The following is an 18,745-nucleotide window of genomic DNA, read 5'->3' as shown; positions in this document are numbered from 1 at the left end:
ATATGTTAATATAATTTATAATACTCATATTAATGAACACCATGCAGACCTCAGCTAGTCCTCTTTATTTAACTAACCCGAAATCTCAGAGGGAGATACTCTTAATTTACTTTTTTCAATATCAGGTATAACTGAGATTTTTTATCTAGCCTCCAATAGGCTTCGTGGATCGTGAGATGTCTACGTTGGTCAATATATTTTTATATCACATTTATTGACCTCATCTTGATTTTACATCAAGGTGACTCATAACTATTTTAAGCTTGATCTCTCCTAAGGATCATTTCATGCTTAAGAGTCTCATCTCTGCACACACCTCGGTGTCAGAGGTAATTGCTCATGTGAGAAAACAATCTCAAGCCTGCTTGACATACCATTTACTCACATATCATTTTTCTATGTGTGTGTGCATTCAAAACAGAGGATTACAGTTCATCTCCAAAACATCAAGTATATTTTTATAGACAAACTTATGTCTTTCATACAACCTAACAGAGTACTTGACAAGATTACAATATGAAAAAAAAAACAACATTTACATTCTATGTAATCCCAAAGCATTCACATGCCTATCATGCATTTCTTTTGGAAGAGGCTTTATAAAAGGATCCGTTACATTACTATGCATAGATATACTTCACCGCCACTTCTTTCTTTTCTATAAAGTCTCTCACAAAGAAGTAACAGTAATCAATGTATTTGATCTTTGAATGATATTTGGAGTCTTTCAGAAAAATAATTGCTACTTTATTATCATAATAAATTGTCATAGGATCCTTTGAATTTCCAGTAACCCCTAAATGATCAAAGAATCTTCTTAACCAAATAGCTTCTTGCACTGCAGCACAACTTGCTACGAACTCAGACTCCATTGTCGATATGGATACACTATATTGCTTCTTACTACTCCATGATATAGTACCATTATTCAGCAAGAATGCATAACTAGAAGTCGATTTGCGTTCTATTAAATCACCAGCTAAGTCGGCATCAGAATATCTGACCAAGCGCAAATCAGACCCATCATAGCATAAACAATAATCGATAGTGCCTTTCAAATATCCTAAAATTCTCTTTACTGCTTTCCAGTGTCCTTTTCTTGAGTTCGATTGAAATTTGCTAACTAATCCAGTGACATAATATATATCAGGACGTGTACACAACATAGCATACATCAAACTCCCAACAGCAATTGAATAAGGTAACCTTGCCATTTCACTTTCTTCTTCTAGAGTCTTTGGGCACATATCAAGGCTTAAATCTTCACCTTTTGTAAGAGGAGTATTTATAGGCTTGTAATTCTCCATTCGAAAACATTCAAAAAGTTTCTTTATATAAGGCTCTTGAGAAAGAGCAATCATCTTTCTAGAACGATCTCTTTGAATTTTAACTCCAAATATATAGTTTGCTTCACCTAAATCTTTCATGTCAAATTTTGATGATAACCATTCTTTTATGGCTAACACAAATGCCTTACAATTTTCAGCTAGTAGTATGTCATCAACATACAAGGATAGAATTACAAATTTCTCGATGGATCGTTTGATATACACACAATGGTCCTCATGAATCATATTAAAATCATATGATATTATCATCTGATGAAACTTGAGATACCACTACCTGGATGACTGTTTAAGGCCATAGATAGATTTTTATAACTTACATATCTTGTGCTTTTGGCCTTCTTGAATAAAACCAATAGGTTATTCCATATAAATCTCTTCATCCAGTTTATCATTCAAAAAAGCAGTTTTAACATCCATTTGATATAATTCCAAATCCAAACATGCTATAATGGCTAGTATAAGGTGAATATAGGTGAATCTCATCACTGATGAAAAGGTTTCCTCATAGTCCATAGCCTCTTGTTGAGTATAATCTTTTGCCACCAAACGAACCTTGTATCTGTCAATTGATCTGTCCTTCTGTCTCTTGATTTTGAGAACCCATTTATTTCCAATTGCTCTAGCCCAAGCGGTAACTCAACTAACTCCCAAACTTTATTCTCTTTCATGCACTCCATTTCTTGTTCCATTGCCATTTTTCACTTTTGTTTGATAGGGCAAGAGAGAGCTTCATTTACTGTCTTGGGTTCCTCAATATCTTGTGGGGTAACCATCAAGATCTCACTTTTATCCTCATCATTTCTTCTTCTATCTATGACCTCCTTATTTTGTGGACTAACCATGAAGGTTTCACCTTTAATCTTAAACCAATGTTCGGTATGTTTTTATGACTACTCCTACGAAGCTCTTGTAAATCATATTTACTAGGTAATGTATTGCTCCCACTCAGCTCATGAATATCACGAGCCTCTCTTTGTATGCCATGTTCATGACTATGAACATTTACGTTACCCAAATTATTTAACTTATAAAAAATGAAGTCTCGATCAATTTCACCTTTACTAGAAAATTCATTTTTCAAGAATGTGGCATCTTTTGATTCTATCTCAGTTAAACTCCTATCAGTATATTCACCTATAAATATGTATCCCTTCAAGTTTTCGAAATACCTTATAAAAACATATTTCTTTCCTTGAGGATCCAATTTTTCATATTTATGTGAGGAATCGTGAACATACGCTGCTAACCCTGAAGGTCGCAAATGATTCAGTTTAGGTGTTCTACCTGTCCACAGTTCATAAGAAGTTTTATTAACCGATTTGGAGGGTACTTGGTTAAGGATATAGGCTACAGTCAACAATGCATTCTCCCAAAAAAAAATCGACAAGTTGGCTTGAGCCATCATAGACCTAACCATTTATAACAAGATTCTATTCCTTCTTTCAGCTTCTATTTTGTTGAGGGGTCCTAGAAATAGTCAATTGCCTTCTTATTCTTTTTTTATTGCATAGCTCTTTGAAACAAATATTCACATCCTTAGTCAGTTCTAAGAGTCTTTACTCTTTTGTCTAATTAATTTTTATTTCATTTAAATACATCTTAAAGCATTCCAATGCATCAGACTTATATGAAATCAAATAGACATAACCAAACGAAGTATAATCATCAATGAACGTGATAAAATAAAGAGCTCCATGTCTTGCCGTCATATTCATCAGATCATAAATATCAGTGGATTAATTGCAATAGATATTTAGCTCTAGTTCCCTTTTCAAATGGTTTTCTAGTTATTTTTCTATTAAAGCAATTTTTATATGTAGGCAGATCAACTTTATCCAATGGTCCCAAAAGATCTTCTTTTATAAATCTATTCATTTGATCCTACCCAATATGTCCTATTCTAGTATGTCATATATTCACATCATCATTCTCATTGCTAGAAGAGGTATTTAACAAAAAACAACTATTAATACAAGAGTTGTACATAATAGGGTCCACATCCAATACAACAAAACCATCAACAACATAACCAGAGCCATAAAAATAAGCACCATGACTAAGTCTTAAATCAACATTATAGAATTTCAAAGTAAAACCTAAACAAAGAAGAGCAACCATAGGTATCAAGTTTCGCCGAATCTCTGGAGTATATAACACATCATGTAGGTATAAGGTTCGACCTCTATGCAAAATAAGTTTACATATGCTGATGCCTTTAACTTCAACCCTTGAGTTGTTACCCACATAAATCCACTTGCTTTCAGCAAGAATTCGGTGGTACTCCATGAAGGACCCTCAATCCTTGGCTACATGATCTGTTATTTCTGAGTCTACAATCCATAAAAAAAAGATTCAGTGAGCATCACAAGGCTAGAAACGCAAATACTACTATGAGTATTAGAACAAGACCAAACCTTCTTTTGCTCGGTGCACTCCCGAGCAAAGTGTCCATTCTTTCGATAACGAAAACACTTCATCTTGGTTTTATCTTTCTTAAAGCAGTTTCTTTTTTGAAGGAACTCTACTTCTTTGGACCCAATCCTGTTTCCTTTCCCTTTCCCTTCTTGTTATATTTATTCCATTTCTTGAATCTTTTCTTGAAGCTCGAAGCTTCCTTGCTAGATTCAGCCATATAAGCATGATGAGGAACATCCTTACTCGACATTAGGTGTTCATTCTCCAGGATACAATGATTCATGACATCCTCAAATGTCCTAATGCTTTCATTATGGTCAAGTTGACTTTTAGATATTCTCAACTATCAGAAAGGGATCGGATGATAGCTTGAACTTGTTGTTCATTAGTGAGAACATGACCAGCTAACTTAAGCTCACTTATTGTGTTTGACATTATCCATAGATGTTCCTTCATGGTATGATCAGACTTTTTCATGTAGGTATCAAAATTCATAGTCAGTGTGCTCAGCCTAGCAAGAGTGCTCTTTTCATACCTCTCTTTCAATGCAAGCCACATCTCATGTGCTGTAGGAAAATGCTCAAACTCTCTTATGAGATCATCTTGTATACAGCTGATCAGTATAGCACGAGCTATATGATCATTTTTCTTTCAAGCTTTTAAAGCCTGTTGATCTCTCCTAGTTTAAGTAGTATTCCTTTCACCAAGGTCATCCATGACTTGGTTCAAAACCTCTGTCACTTTTTGTTCTTTCAGCACAAATTGCACCTTTCAGTGCCAGATATCATAATTTTCACCATTCAATTTCTCACCCTTATTCAAGCTAGCTATAATATTCTTTATTGCAGCCATGATTAGTTACTATATAAAGAGACATTTCAGGCAGTTAATCCTTAACACATCATACATTACTTTTGCACACATGATCATTAAAGCAATGATCATTAAATATAAAGTTAGAAATTGAAAGGTCACTACATTTTCAATCATCATCCTTGACTCAACATTTAATCACCATTACTTAGCTACATTACACAAAGTACATAGTTCCACAAAGGAACCCCACTTAATTAAGTATTTTTTTAATTTAATAATATGCTTAAAATATTCATAAAATAATAATGTAGTTCATGAAATACAACCAACATATATTTACATCACATAAAATAAAACAACATATTTTAAAATAAAATAAAAAACATATGATGTCAATGCTAATAAAATAAACAACAAAAAAAATATTCAGGTTTCATTCTTTAGTCGGTTCTCTTCCTCCGCCTCAAGTACACCAAGAAATAAAATGTATCTCTCGATGTTTCTCGATTCTCTTCGAGGTTCGTTTGAATCAACGTCATAGAAGAGCGCAACCCTCTCGGTTCAAAATCAGCTCTTTGAGAGCTGCATGGATATGCACTGAGTGCCTCTACTATACCATCGAAATGGTCAATATTGAGATCTTCTCATATTATCCTCAACCAGTATCTCGGGGCATCCGACAAGGTATCGATCAAGATCTTTACTTTCCTAAAGATATCTTCACCTCCATTTTTTTCATGTTCATTAAAAAGATACCTCAAATATTTAGCATGAGACACCAAACAAATATTCGGATCAATCATATGAATTTTATGGTAGAATATATTTTTGATCTTTTTCCTCTCTTTTGCCATCTTTCTTTCTTTGGCTATTTTTCCTCTAATAACACTCTTCATATGAATCCTTCGTACCATTGTATCTAGGTAATTCACACATACAACATGAAAGAACATAAAATCAGGAATAATTCAGAACTAAAATTATAATATTCCAATGTATGTAGAATATTTCACTAATATTTCCATATCCAATTTTTACATTTATATCAAGAGCAAAAATAGAGAGAGAATATCAATCTAATATGCTTATCTAATTCCATAGAACTCCAAAAATTACCCATGATATATTGTTGGAAAGCTTGTTTTATACTCTTTCTAATGGTGAAAGAATTATGGTGAAAGAATTATAGCATGAAAATATTTGTATAAAAAGAAATAAGGCTAAGAAATTTTAGATTTTTCAAACTTGGGGTCCAATTTACTCACAAATCATATGGCCCAAAAAAAATCAAACTTTCATCAATCATACGAGATAATTAACATATCAACATATGTGTAATTTGTGCAAAAATATAATTCTCTTCAGGACATACCATTTATTGATATACATAGCATTCTATCAGATATAACAAATACAAGAGAATCAACATAGCTCTGATACCAATGTTGGGTTTTGCGGAATCATACCTCAAGTTTCACAATTGAGATTACTCCATGATAATGTGTATGTTTCTTCACCGATCGAACTTGTTGCCGCGTGATTGGACGAATACCCATATGTCCACAACCAAATTGCCCCTTGATCACTTCGAACACCACTTGTATTTATCAAAAATTTTACTTCTTTCTTTCGGCATCGCTCAGTGCATACACGAGCACCTTTTTCTCGTGTATAACTTGCATGCTTCTGAACATGTAGTTCGTGGGTGCATTTTGTGCACTATAAAGGAAGTTAATTAACTTTCAAAAGAAACTGTCCCCTCAGAAATATTTGAAATAATGAGCTGGGCTTGGGTCAAGCCCATTATGGACGGTCCAAGTTCCATTATGGGCTTGGGTCAAACCCAACAAATATAAATGAATTCGAGGCTTGCTCGTAACTTAAAAGTTGACATTTTGTGTACAAGTATAGTAATTTTCCAAAATAAAATAAAAGGCTGACATACTATAATTTTTTCTGCCTACATGTATGGTGAAAGGGGAATAGGATGCATTCTTTGATAGCATTGCACCGACTAGCTTAGACGATGGATGCTCAAAGGTATATCGAGAATCAGATACCACTTTTAATGTTTAAAGGTTTAAATGCAAACATATTTCAATTAACTGAAATTAATTTAAATGAATTAGAGGCTCACTTATAACTCAAAAGCAGTACAACATTATGAAACATATCAAGCCTAAACAAGTAAACTACATCAAGTCATGAAGTACAACTCTTAAATCTAGCCAAACCATGTAGAATCATATTAACATGTGTCAAACTTTGTTGAATCATACCGTTCTATTCCTATGCATACTGAAATTACTTGCATTAGTTCAAATTGCAAACATCACACTTAAGGTGCATATGAGCTAAGCCAACAACTACTCAAGCTGGTTCTTTTATTTACCAAATGAATTTGCTAACAAGTTTAGCTTCAGCTTCTATTTGTGTTTTCAAACCAAAAATTTTAGGCTAGACTTGTTTATCAGTCAAGTTTTAAATAATGTATGAGTCTGACTGGTTTCCTAATCAATCAAGCTATCAAGTTTGTTATCCAACATGGCCTAACAAGCTTGCTGTCCAACCAGGTCTAAGCTGTCCATTAATAGTGTAGCTATTTCATTTTTAGAATCTCCACAGGAAGAGAGGGAGGCCAACTCTTAGCTATTGCCTTGGTAGCAGTAAAGGATATATAAATATATTGATGATATTTCATTTCATGACAATAAAAAATTGCCGAGCAAGTTTTGCATCTTTTTTTTCCACCCTTTGCAATTTTAAAATAATCACAGAATTCTTAAGAATCTAGAATAGACTTATAAAATTGTCTAAATGTTTGAGTGGATGAAGAGCCTTTTATTATTTTTTTTGACCTTCGAGGTATGATGTAACTATTTTTTTAGATTCTTTACAATCTCTAACATATATATATATATATATATATATATATATATATATTACATTTTTTGATAGATGACAAGTGGTTGTTTTCTCAGCCTCCTTCAATTAATAGAAAAAAAAGATAATAAAAAAATTTTTGAGATAAAAAAAATTGATCGGTTTTTTTTAATTATATTTATAGAAATCAAACGTAAAAATAGAATTTTTTTTGTTGGCATTGGTTAAAATACCCATCCATGTGCTTGATCAATGACTCAACTATTTTGAGAAATTTTTGCAAACAATACATAAAACATTTACAATTTTTTTCTTATAAATTGAAGAGTACTTAATTTAAATGTAGAATATAAATTTATATGAACAACCATGGACATGCATGTATGCATACGTGTATTAATAGAGAGAGAGAGAGAGAGAGAGAGAGAGAGATGGACTACATATTTTATATTCAATCTATAATAAATTTAATAATTTTAAAATCAATGAATGATGATCCAAATTGAAGATTCATACTGTTGGAGCCAATATATTATAAAAAATTATCTATCAACCAAGATTAATCTAACTTTGATTGTATCTCATCCATACATCGAATATGTACACAAATGAACTGTATCAAATAAACTAATATGCTAAAATATTTAATATGAATAGGTAAATTATAAATTTATTTTATTAATCACTTAAAATATAGATATATTTAAATTCACTACATTTGAATTATTAAAATATATTAAAATATAATACTATATTATTAAAAACTTTTCAATTTGCATCCACTTGGTGCTTAGGTTAGAGAATATTAAAATAAATGATTTTTGATTTCTATGTATTCTCGTAGTGTAAATCAATTTTAATAATTTGATTTTTTAGATGGTGCATCATTGATTTTGAATCATTAAATTTTTCTCTAAAAGACTAATGTAAAGTATATAATCCAGCTTATATATGCAAATATGTCTATGATGTGTGTATATACAATGCAAGGATGTAAAAGCAAGTATATTGACATGATAGGAGCCACGGGCCCCTCAATTGGTGACAAAAAAAGGATCCTAATCCTATAGCAGGGGATAAGATATATCAAAAATATAAATAGTAAGATCAACAATAGTACTTCCAACAAATTCTTGAAAATTTTCTTGGTTAGTTCTTAATTATATTAGATAAAAATATGGAAGACACTACACTTTGAAGCCCTTGCTTAAAATATTAAACCACCTTTCACAGTATTTGCATTGTATTTTTTTATGTCTTTTTTACTCTTTTTTTTTTTTGTAATGTTTTAGATTTCTGTTCTCTATTTTGTTTTTCAAAGTGATGAGGTTTGTCTAATATTTCCCCTTTTCTCAGAAAAAAAAAAAAGGCAAATATAAAAGTTTCAGAGCATTTGTAGAACTATTTTTATCAAGTTATTATTTTGCGGGAGCATGGGTAATAAAAATCTCCTACCCAACGAACCGATAAGAATGATGACTCGGACCATATCTTTTCCTCGGTAAGGACTGTCCTCCAATATATAAAAGTAGGGTTGTACTCAGAGCCCTATTAGCTTTTCTTTAGATAGTGGTGAAAAGGAATAAAATAGATGTCAGACGCACTAATTCTTTTTGATTGCGAGGCACACATTCCTTTCCTAGTCACTCGATGAAGATTTTAATATTAAAAAAAAAAAAAATCAACCCTAGGACCAACGATTATGGAATTGCATTTGGCTTACCATTGAAATTAAAATTAAAATATTTTAAAATAAAAATAAAAATAATTATATTTTTTAATATATTTGATTTATGATTAAAATTAAAATTAGAATAAAAATAAAATTTGAATATTAAAAAAAATCAAAATTAAATTTTGAAAATTTGAAATATTTTTATAATCTTTTAAAATTAAAATTAAAATGAAACACTCTCCAAACAAATAGTTAAAATAGGAGCAACATATTTTTATTTTTGTTTCAAAACTCAATACTTTCCGACCAAACGTATCCACGATTAAGAGCTGATTTGTCTAATTACCATTACCATTTCCACAGTTTTAAGAGACGTCCAATGGGGCCATCTACTTTCATGTCATGTCATGCATAGCGTGGCTCACATGCTGAGCTTCATCTCCATACATAGCGCGGCTCACATGCTAAGCTTCATTCTCTATGTACTTGAGCATGGTTTCTTTGAGCCCATGGCCATGTGTCCCCCAGTATGCCTCGCATGCCGTTGGGTTGGCTTACATATTAAGAAAAATAAATTGCAAGAACAAATGACACGTACGGTCCATGGCCACAAGAAATCTGCAGACAAATCTACATTTGATTCCTGATTAAGGGAGGGTAAAATAGGAAAAAAAAGATCTTTTAATTCTGCTTTAATCCATCAAACATTATGAAAATGATTTAAATCTAAAGATAAAATGAACATATGAAAGAATTAATAAAACTACTATTTTTTCATCTAATCCAGAGTAGCCTATCATACGTGTTGAGGAATGGGAACCCTATATAAAAAAGTTTAACAATTTTTATGGTACTTATATACTGTGGGTCCATTCATGTAAGCGAAATTCTTTGTGCACCGCGGACGGTGCAGAGCCGCATAGGATCGAGGTGCGACGCATCAAAAAAAAAAAAAAAAATTTACCAGCCCCATGCGGGAACCACAAAGAATTTCTTTTCATTTAAACATCGGTCTTATGCATCGAGACAATATATAACTTTCTCACATGTCAGCATACTAAACTCTATCCTATTAAAACTTGACTTTGCTCAAACTCGAATAGCTTGTTTAGATGGCAAGATAGAAATATCATTGATTATAATGCTACATTCAAATTTTATAGTAGGTGAATTTTAAAGTGAAGTTAATATTGTTACATCTAGACTTTATTTCTTGCTCAAAAAATAAGCAACATCTTTTGTTTAAAAAAAGGTTGAAATGCATTAAGGGAAACCAGATCTGGTGCAAGCTTGCTGAAACATATCATCCTATTGTTTAGTTGTTCGTTTGTCTTGAGGCTACAAAAATGCTGATCTCCCTGAATAATTGATCCTTTTAGTTATCACATAATAAAAACAATGACTCATCCTATTCTCATTAATAAAGGGCAAAAGGTTATTTTTCTTTCTCCTTCAAGAGGCCTCCAACCAGGTGACCCTCTATATTATTCTGTCATCTTGATTTATGCAAAAGGTTGATCTCGTCTTAACAAGATAGCAGGAAGGAGAGGAGAAGTACATGCAATTTCTGCCACCAAAAGAGGACAAAGAATTTCTCATCTTCTCTTTACGGATGATAAACTACTAGCTACTTATAAATGCCAATTTATAAATGCTGGTATGGAAGAGGGAAGAGTCATACCGAATTTGCTACAAAAAGTAAGGGTAAACGCAAATGATCAACGTGGATAAATCAACCATAACTTTCAACATGAACACACGGAAGGAGGCAAAAGCGGAGATTGGCAATTTAATGATTGCCATGAAAATACTCAGGCCTTCCTACCATGATGGCCAAATCAAGGAAAAATCACTGAGTTCAATCAAAAAAAAAAAAAAAAAAAAAGCCAAAAGAAACTCCATGGGTAGAAAGAGAAGAATCTATCCAAGACGGGATGAGAAGTGGCTAATTTGCTTGTTGAGATTGGTGTTTTATCGGCCTACAAGCAATGTATCTGTGATCTCATTTACTGTATGTGAATGTTGCTCAGTGGAAGTGCAGTCTCTTTCTAATGAAGTTCCATCCATGCAGAAACCAGGCCTTTTGGGCTGTGGCAGTGCCACCCCTTCATTGCTCAGCATAACAACTACGTCTGCCATCGTTGGTCTATCTTCACTTCTTTCTTGCACACACAAGAGACCAATTTGTAGACATCGCAATACTTCAGACGTAGGGTATGAACATTTTATTGCTTCATCAAGTAGCACCGAGCATCTATGATCCTCCGAAAGTCTCCATGCCTACACAAAATCATAGACATATTGAAATGATCTAGCAATTTACCAATAATATGAAGAATAATGTACATGTATTGTAGCATTCATTTGAATACTTACATATCCTAAAAGGTTTACACAGGGTTGTGCTTGATTCACCATTCTATTTTTCATACCACTCAGGATCTCTAGTATAATAACTCCAAAGCTGAAGACATCAGATTTCACTGAAAAGATGCCATGCATTACATATTCTGGGGACATGTAGCCACTGCATGCCATTTGCACAATTATTATATGATCTAATAATTCTAATGCATGTATATTTGCATGAATGTTCATAAAAAAGTATAACTTACTATGTGCCAACCACTCTCCTTGTGTTCTCTTGATTGTCATCTCCTTTCAAAATTCTTGCAGTGCCAAAGTCTGAAATTTTGGGATTCATGTCCTTATCGAGCAGAATATTGCTAGCTTTCAGGTCCCTATGAATTATTTTTAGCCTAGAATCTTGATGAAGATAGAGAAGTCCTCGAGCAATTCCCATAATGATGTCATGACGCTTTTGCCAACTCAACAATTCACCTTTTGTTTTATCTGGTCCAACATTTAAATTTTGGCCATCATAAGTATACTGATATGGTCTGACTTAGCTAATTGTTAAATGCGCATTTAAAGTAATTCTACACTATCTTTCATATGCATGGAAGTCTCAGAAACCATGATTAACATTGCATTAACATGTCAAACACAATAAACAGATAGTAAACAGATATAAACCAAACTTTAGAAACTTAATCTGGTAATGTGGTTCCTATGGTAGGTCGCTAACATTTTCTTATCATTCCTTGTGATCCTACAATTATGCATTTTCAAGTTTATGCATATATTGGAAAGCTAAACACCAAGCAGTTCTAATTTTTAATTTTGATATGGAGGAAGAACAGAATTCTTGGGAGAAAGATGCCCGTTCTTAAGCAAATGACTGACAAACATATCCTTAGAAAAAGTATTCCATAAACTCAGAATGAAATGTTCAGTACAGATATTAATATATTTCTTTTTATTCACTAGGTCTCATTTATATTCTTATTTTAATGCATCTCTTATTTTTTGAGAAGATATTATAATACAAGAAATTATTGTTCTTATTGGTTTTTCTTCATTACTGAACTAACAAGAGTAACCATTATGGCTCTGATCTCCTATAAATTTATAAGATTGACCCATTCATGGTCCACATCAAAAAAAATTTAACCAAATTTGCTCATGTATCGCACATGTGCCATTAAATGTTAATCAATCTTGCATCACAAATAAACATCATATAATGAAATAATATAGGAGTTGAGGCTGAACCAAATATGAAGGCATCCAAGCTCTTGTTTGGCATGTACTCGTATATCAGCATTCTTTCCTCATGTTGGATGCAGCAACCAAGAAGCCTTACAAGGTTTCTGTGTTGAAGTTTGGCAATCAGGAAAACCTCATTCTTGAACTCATCCAAACCCTGCACAGAATCCTTGGACAGCCTCTTAACAGCAATCTCTTGCCCATCTCTCAACTGACCCTGCTAATTTTTTGTTTTAAGTTCTAATATGACAACATAATCTTAAAGAAAGCAATGTTTTTGTACTCAAATCAAACGTTGAGTCAAATAATATTCTCCTATTATCAGAAAATCAGTTACCTTATAAACAGGGCCAAATCCACCCTTTCCAAGTTCATTATTGAAGGAGAAGTCATCAGTAGCACTCTTTATCATTGACATATCAAATAGAGGCAATTCCAGCTCCTTTCCTCTGCTTTCTTTGGGGGGAAAAGAATCACCTAGTATACCTGGCATTTCATTATTGAATACAACCAATTAATTATATTAAGGTCCATGCTTAATTTTACTTGCATTACATTTTTTAGAGCTATCTTTGCAGTAGTGAATCATCAAAGAAAAAAATTGAATTTACAACATAGAGGGGAAAAAACAAGTCATATATTCATTAGCAAAGGAAAAGGAGTACTTTTACCTTCTTTTCTTTTCTTCTTTGATATAAATAGTCCAAGGAACACCAATAGGGGAAACCCCAATAATATGGGAATAACAATGAAAATCACACTCTTCTTCTTACTAGAATTGCCCTGTATTGTATCTGCATAACATTTTTTTGTTGAATAAGAAATATTGAGCTGTAACCTGATATAATGTTGGATATATAGAAAAATAAGTTAGACATAGGTTATAGAACAAATAATACTATGATTGTCACATAAAATGATTCTTGAAAATCCAGCGAAGGTGAACAAAGCAAAAAAACATAGAAAGTCATGCTTTTAATTAATTAATTGCGATATATAAACTGAAGTAATCACTTTTAGATGAATTCATTTTAATGCAAAATAAGTTTAGCAATATATATGCCAGTATACATGGGCTCTCTCTGCAAAAGAGCAGCTTAAAGAAGCAAATGTGAAAGTAAGTTGTTTACAATGCACTAGCCACTCAGCTGAAACATAAATTAATTTGTTAAGGTTATACGATGTAGTTAGACATGTACAATGCCAAACAAATTTCCCAAAAATATCATGCGATTGCACACCCGTAATCATAAAGCAATGAAGTTAAAATTCAAACAAGTAAAATTCTCTTTTTTCTTTTATTACCACACCAAAGTCTTTGGTACTTACATGAAGCCCTGCCCTCTTTTTTAAGAAAAGAAGGCCCCTGTTTAACATAAGAGTTCACATTTTCATGCGAAAATATTAGAATAACCCTAAAACCTATAGCAGGCCAGTATGGTAATTATTTCAACCAAAGTTACTCCCTTGGTTATTGGTACATATAAATGTAAACCCAATTCATCTCATTTAATGCTTACAAGTGAAAGATTTCTGGAGGATAAAAAGATTATAAGAGAACCAGCATGGCATACCATGGTAGGAAAGCAACGGAGAAGATTATAGAGAACTTCTGAGAAATACTATTTTCCCAAGCATTTCCAGAACCAAATTTCCATAATCTTAACAGCTATACCCTAAAACATACATATGCAACTTGTGTAGCAGGCTTCAAATCTCTCTTCTTGAGTCATGGAATTTTTCTTAACCAATCAACTGGTAAAAATGAAGCTGCTACACAAGTCTTGCAGCTAAACTTAGCATATGCCGGACCAAAATAAGGCCTTTTACCTTCCAGTTTGGGCTGTATCTTTCGCGAGAAAGAATGATCGATCTTCTTTCACGATGTCAACCATTGGATTGTGCCCCATACAGACCTCGAAGAACTCTGAAATCCTCCATTCATCCATCTGCACAGATCTCGAAGTCACTATTGCACAATCCAACGGTGGATTCATTGAAGAAAGGTGAATCCTTCTTTCACGCAAAAGACACAACCCCTCTCCTTACCTTCATATTTCCAGTGGACATACCTAGTTCAGAAGATGCAAGCCGCACATATAGATCTTGCCCTCCTTCTGTAAACTCTCTAATATCTATGAGATCACCGTGCCAGGTGAGACATGCACTTCCGTCTTCGGAAAAGCTATTAAAGGCCATGCAAGAACAATTCTTCAAACACCTGTCTCTACAATCATCAAGGCTCATGTTTCGATCTACCATAGCATTTGAAGTATCTGGCAACTTCAGTCCAGTCACCTTTAGAAACCCATCCCCTCCTCTTCCACAATGCAGAGCTGTTCTCCGCACACAGCCATCAGAGAAATCTCTGAGAGCCCAATCTTCTGGTGACTTGGGCACAAACCCTCTCAAACACTTGCACACAGATGAGTCATTGGTATTGCAAACTCCAAAGGCTCCACACTCAGCATACTCATCACACTGGTCCATTGGAAACCACCAGTAGAGTTTCCATCCATGGATTGGATCAAGCAACACAGAGCGCTGAACCACTCCAAATTGATTCAGTACCACCCGCGATAATATAGACTTGTTGATGATTTCAAACGTGTAGTATTCCTCTTCCTGATTGATGAAGAATCTAAAGCTAAAAAACTCAGCAGATTTCATATCTGTGAAGCCATTGAATCCATGGCCATTCCATGGGCCACTTCGATACTTAAGGATAGTCAAATTCCATATCCCTATTTCACGGTATCCATAAATTTTGGAGGAGTAGGTCCCTGGAGAAGGGTCTGAGGGGCTCGTCCATGATGTGAGATGCCAGTCAAGATGTTGATTAAATCCAAGCTTCATGCCAGGAAGAAAGGTATCTGATGGATAATCAAAGCTCTGCCACACTAATCTTCTAGAATTATCAGTCAAGACAAGATTTCCTGAATCCAAGAGTTGAACGGTGGGATCACTTACATTTGAGGTGTTTGTTAGCCAGATGACATTGCTGGTGTTATCATGAAGGGCGAGATTTCCATCAGCAGTGAGATTTAAAACTGCAGGGAAGTTTGTAACCGGGCTATTCCTATTGGCAACCCACACAACTGTTTGCATTGGGATATTATTGTACCATATCCCCAAGTATCGGTTTGTCGAACCACTAGGACTGAAGAAGCCTAATTTGAAGGTTCCGCCGGCTGAAACCAACGCCTCCCCATTTTCCATAGCTTGATCTGGAGTGATAATATCTCTTCCATTGGAAGCACTGAAGAGGTTGAAGAAGGAAAGACAGAGGAAAGTGGCTAAGATCCTAAATTTTCCCATGCTTGCCAAATGCAAGTCTCACAGGATTACTTTGAAGGCATAATATCACTTCTCATGGGAAACAAAAATTTCTTAATGATACAAAAATTTCATATCGCGGTTGTGAGGGCTCCTAACTTGTTTGACAAGATCGTTCCATCGCCATCACATGATTTCACATTTTCTATGAACCTTCGATGATAATAATGAAATTCAATGGCTTGGCCTGAGTAGAAGACTTTCCAACTTATTTGACCTGAAGACACGTGTGACAATATTTCTTCCCCTAAGAAGTTTCAAAGCATTGAGCTTAGGTAGACACATGTGACAATTTTTCTTCACCTAAGAATTTTCAGAGTCGTATCTTCCTTGGCTGTTCGGTCTATCCCAATTGAGAGTTAGGTGGAGACACAAAGATGAGGGGGAAGAAACAAGAGAATACTTTACTTTCCCCATTGGACGCCACATGGGGTCCGGGAGGATCGCTAGACCCGCTATGGACTACTTTGACTGTGCTCGAATATGGCACAGTGTTAGTGAATAAAAATAAGGATTTACACAAGATTAATTTTATTAATAATAAAATATTCAAAATAATATAATAACATCTAAATAAACCTAATAGTCCAATTAAAAATTAAATAAAAGCTATAAAAATAAAATCGAACCAAAGGCAGACATTCCAACATAAAACGGTCCCGAAACCTACTAAAATGATGGAATTTGAATTTTTAAGGTGAATAGCTAAGCCTCATTTATGATTGTAAAGCTCAAAATGAGCTTTCTGTTGATATATTACGGGCCTCATAGCTTTTTCTGAACCAAAAGTTATGGCCGTTTGAAGTTTAGGTCTCCATTTTGATGCTCCAGCCCATTTATTTAGACTTCCGCTGCTTTCTATGCTCCATCTGGCCCAAGTACTCCTCAACTAGATATTCCACGTCATTTCTCTCTACTTAGAAAAACTTGCCCTTGAGTAGAGGTCCTGGAAACACCACATTATCAGATAGAACAACAACATAGGCATTATTATTGATCTTCCATAGGATCTGGTACAACCCATATTTCTTTTGCTACAATTTGCTACAGGTGCCAACTGGAAACCTTCCCTTGCAAATGAACACCATGACCATTTCCCTTTCAGCAAAAATTTTCTCCTTGTGATGTCTATCCATAGATACTTTATACTTAGCATTAGCAGCTTCAAGCTTTTGTCTCACCTCAGTCTAAATATCTTGAACCTATTTTGCAAACCTCTCAGTAGCATCACTAAATTCAAGTCCCTTAGGAATACTCAATCCACCACGTGCCTCGGGACTTGCAAATAAACTATTAAGAATGGCGATTGTCCTCTAGCACTATGTTGCACACTATTATATGCAAACTCTACTTGTGCAAGTGTTAAATCCCACTACTTCGGCTTGTCTCCATAGATGCTCCGAATCAGATTGTCTGGAGTATGATTAAGAGATTTAATCTATCCATTAATCTGTGGGTAAGTTGAGCTGCTATAATTCAAAGAAGAGTCAAATATTCATCACAAAGACCTTCAGAAGTGACTCAAGAATTTGTTGTCTCTATTTAAGATAATGGTTTTAGGCACGCCATACAATCAAACCACCTCTTGAAAGAATAACCTAGCAACATCCTCATCACCCAAAGTTTTCTTGCAAGGGATAAAATGTGCCATCTTAGAAAACCTATCAATAACAACAAATACAAAATCCATACCTCTTTGGGTGCGGGGCAAGCCAAGAACAAAATCCATGGACAGATCTTCCTAGATGTTCCCAAGAACTGGCAAAGACAGATACAATCCTGTATCCTATGCTTGTCCCTTAGTTGTTTCGTAAGTGTAGTATTTTTGAACAAATTTACCAACATCTTTCTTCAACTGGGGCGAGTAATATCTCCCCTCTACTGCAGCAATTATTTTATCTCACCCCAAGTGATCTGCTAAGCTGCCTTCATGCAAATCACGAATAAGTTTCTCCTGCAAGAAAGACCAGAAAATACATAACTGATTACAATCACATCAGGAAACCCTCATATATGTGGAAATCTTCAGCGAGATATTTCTGAATGCGCATGTGCCTGATTTCTCCAAAATCTCATCATCTATACACTGCTCTTTCGAGCAATCAAAGCCAACAATCTCCTGCTACATGGTCACCAATAAAGCTGCTTGTCTACTCAAAGCATCTGCCATCTTATTATGAACTCTAGCCTTATACACTAATTTGAATTTAGAACTTCCGTAAAAAAGTAGTCCACCTCACATGTATGTTATTGCTTATCCTTTTTTGGCTATTCAAATACTTCAAAGCTTGACGATCAAAGTAAAGGATGAACTCCTGCCCAACCAAATAAGCTCCCAAGCATAAAATTCTTTATCATATGTGGACCATTGTTGCCTAGCATCACACAGTTTCCCACTGAAAAATACTATTGGTCTCTTTTCCTATGATAGAACAGCCCCAATGCCAATTCCACAAGTATGACACTCTATCTCAAATAGCTTCTGAAAACTAGGTAGTGTCAATACAGGTGCACTGCTCAACTTCTCCTCAATCAATGTGAAACTCCACTCTGCAGCCTCATTCCAATCAAAATTTTTCTTCAGACACTCAGTGATGGGTGCCATAATATTGCTAAAGCCCCGAATGAATCTCCTATAAAAGATCATTTTTGTAGTCGACCG

At 34.3% G+C, this 18,745-nt stretch overlaps 1 protein-coding gene across 1 annotated transcript; it reads right to left on the bottom strand.

Moving 5' to 3' along the window:
* Positions 1-10,848: 10,848 nt before the first annotated feature.
* LOC105053687 (G-type lectin S-receptor-like serine/threonine-protein kinase At4g27290) lies at positions 10,849-16,166 on the bottom strand. The gene is made up of 7 exons (XM_019853649.3): positions 14,820-16,166; positions 13,419-13,541; positions 13,085-13,233; positions 12,754-12,964; positions 11,754-11,991; positions 11,515-11,665; positions 10,849-11,418 (listed from the first exon to the last, which is right to left on the bottom strand). Exons 1-7 carry the CDS (start codon positions 16,063-16,065, stop codon positions 11,110-11,112), a joined length of 2,427 nt encoding a protein of 808 aa, XP_019709208.3. The 5' UTR covers positions 16,066-16,166; the 3' UTR covers positions 10,849-11,109.
* Between the last annotated feature and the right edge of the window lie 2,579 nt (positions 16,167-18,745).

The sequence above is a fragment of the Elaeis guineensis genome, chromosome 11 (assembly GCF_000442705.2).
Source record: "Elaeis guineensis isolate ETL-2024a chromosome 11, EG11, whole genome shotgun sequence".
Classification (NCBI taxonomy): Eukaryota; Viridiplantae; Streptophyta; class Magnoliopsida; order Arecales; family Arecaceae; genus Elaeis; species Elaeis guineensis.
Note: the sequence above shows the minus strand (reverse complement) of the source record. Positions and strands in the feature narration are given on the sequence as shown.

Coding starts and splice junctions, on each gene's coding strand:
- LOC105053687 (XM_019853649.3), bottom strand. CDS start 16,065: ATGGGAAAATTTAGGATCTTAGCCACTTTCCTCTGTCTTTCCTTCTTC. Junction 13,234..13,418: donor AAAGAAGAAAAGAAAAGAAG/GTAAAAGTACTC, acceptor ATGAAATGCCAG/GTATACTAGGTGATTCTTTT. Junction 11,992..12,753: donor CTTGGATGCCTTCATATTTG/GTTCAGCCTCAA, acceptor ATGTTGGACCAG/ATAAAACAAAAGGTGAATTG.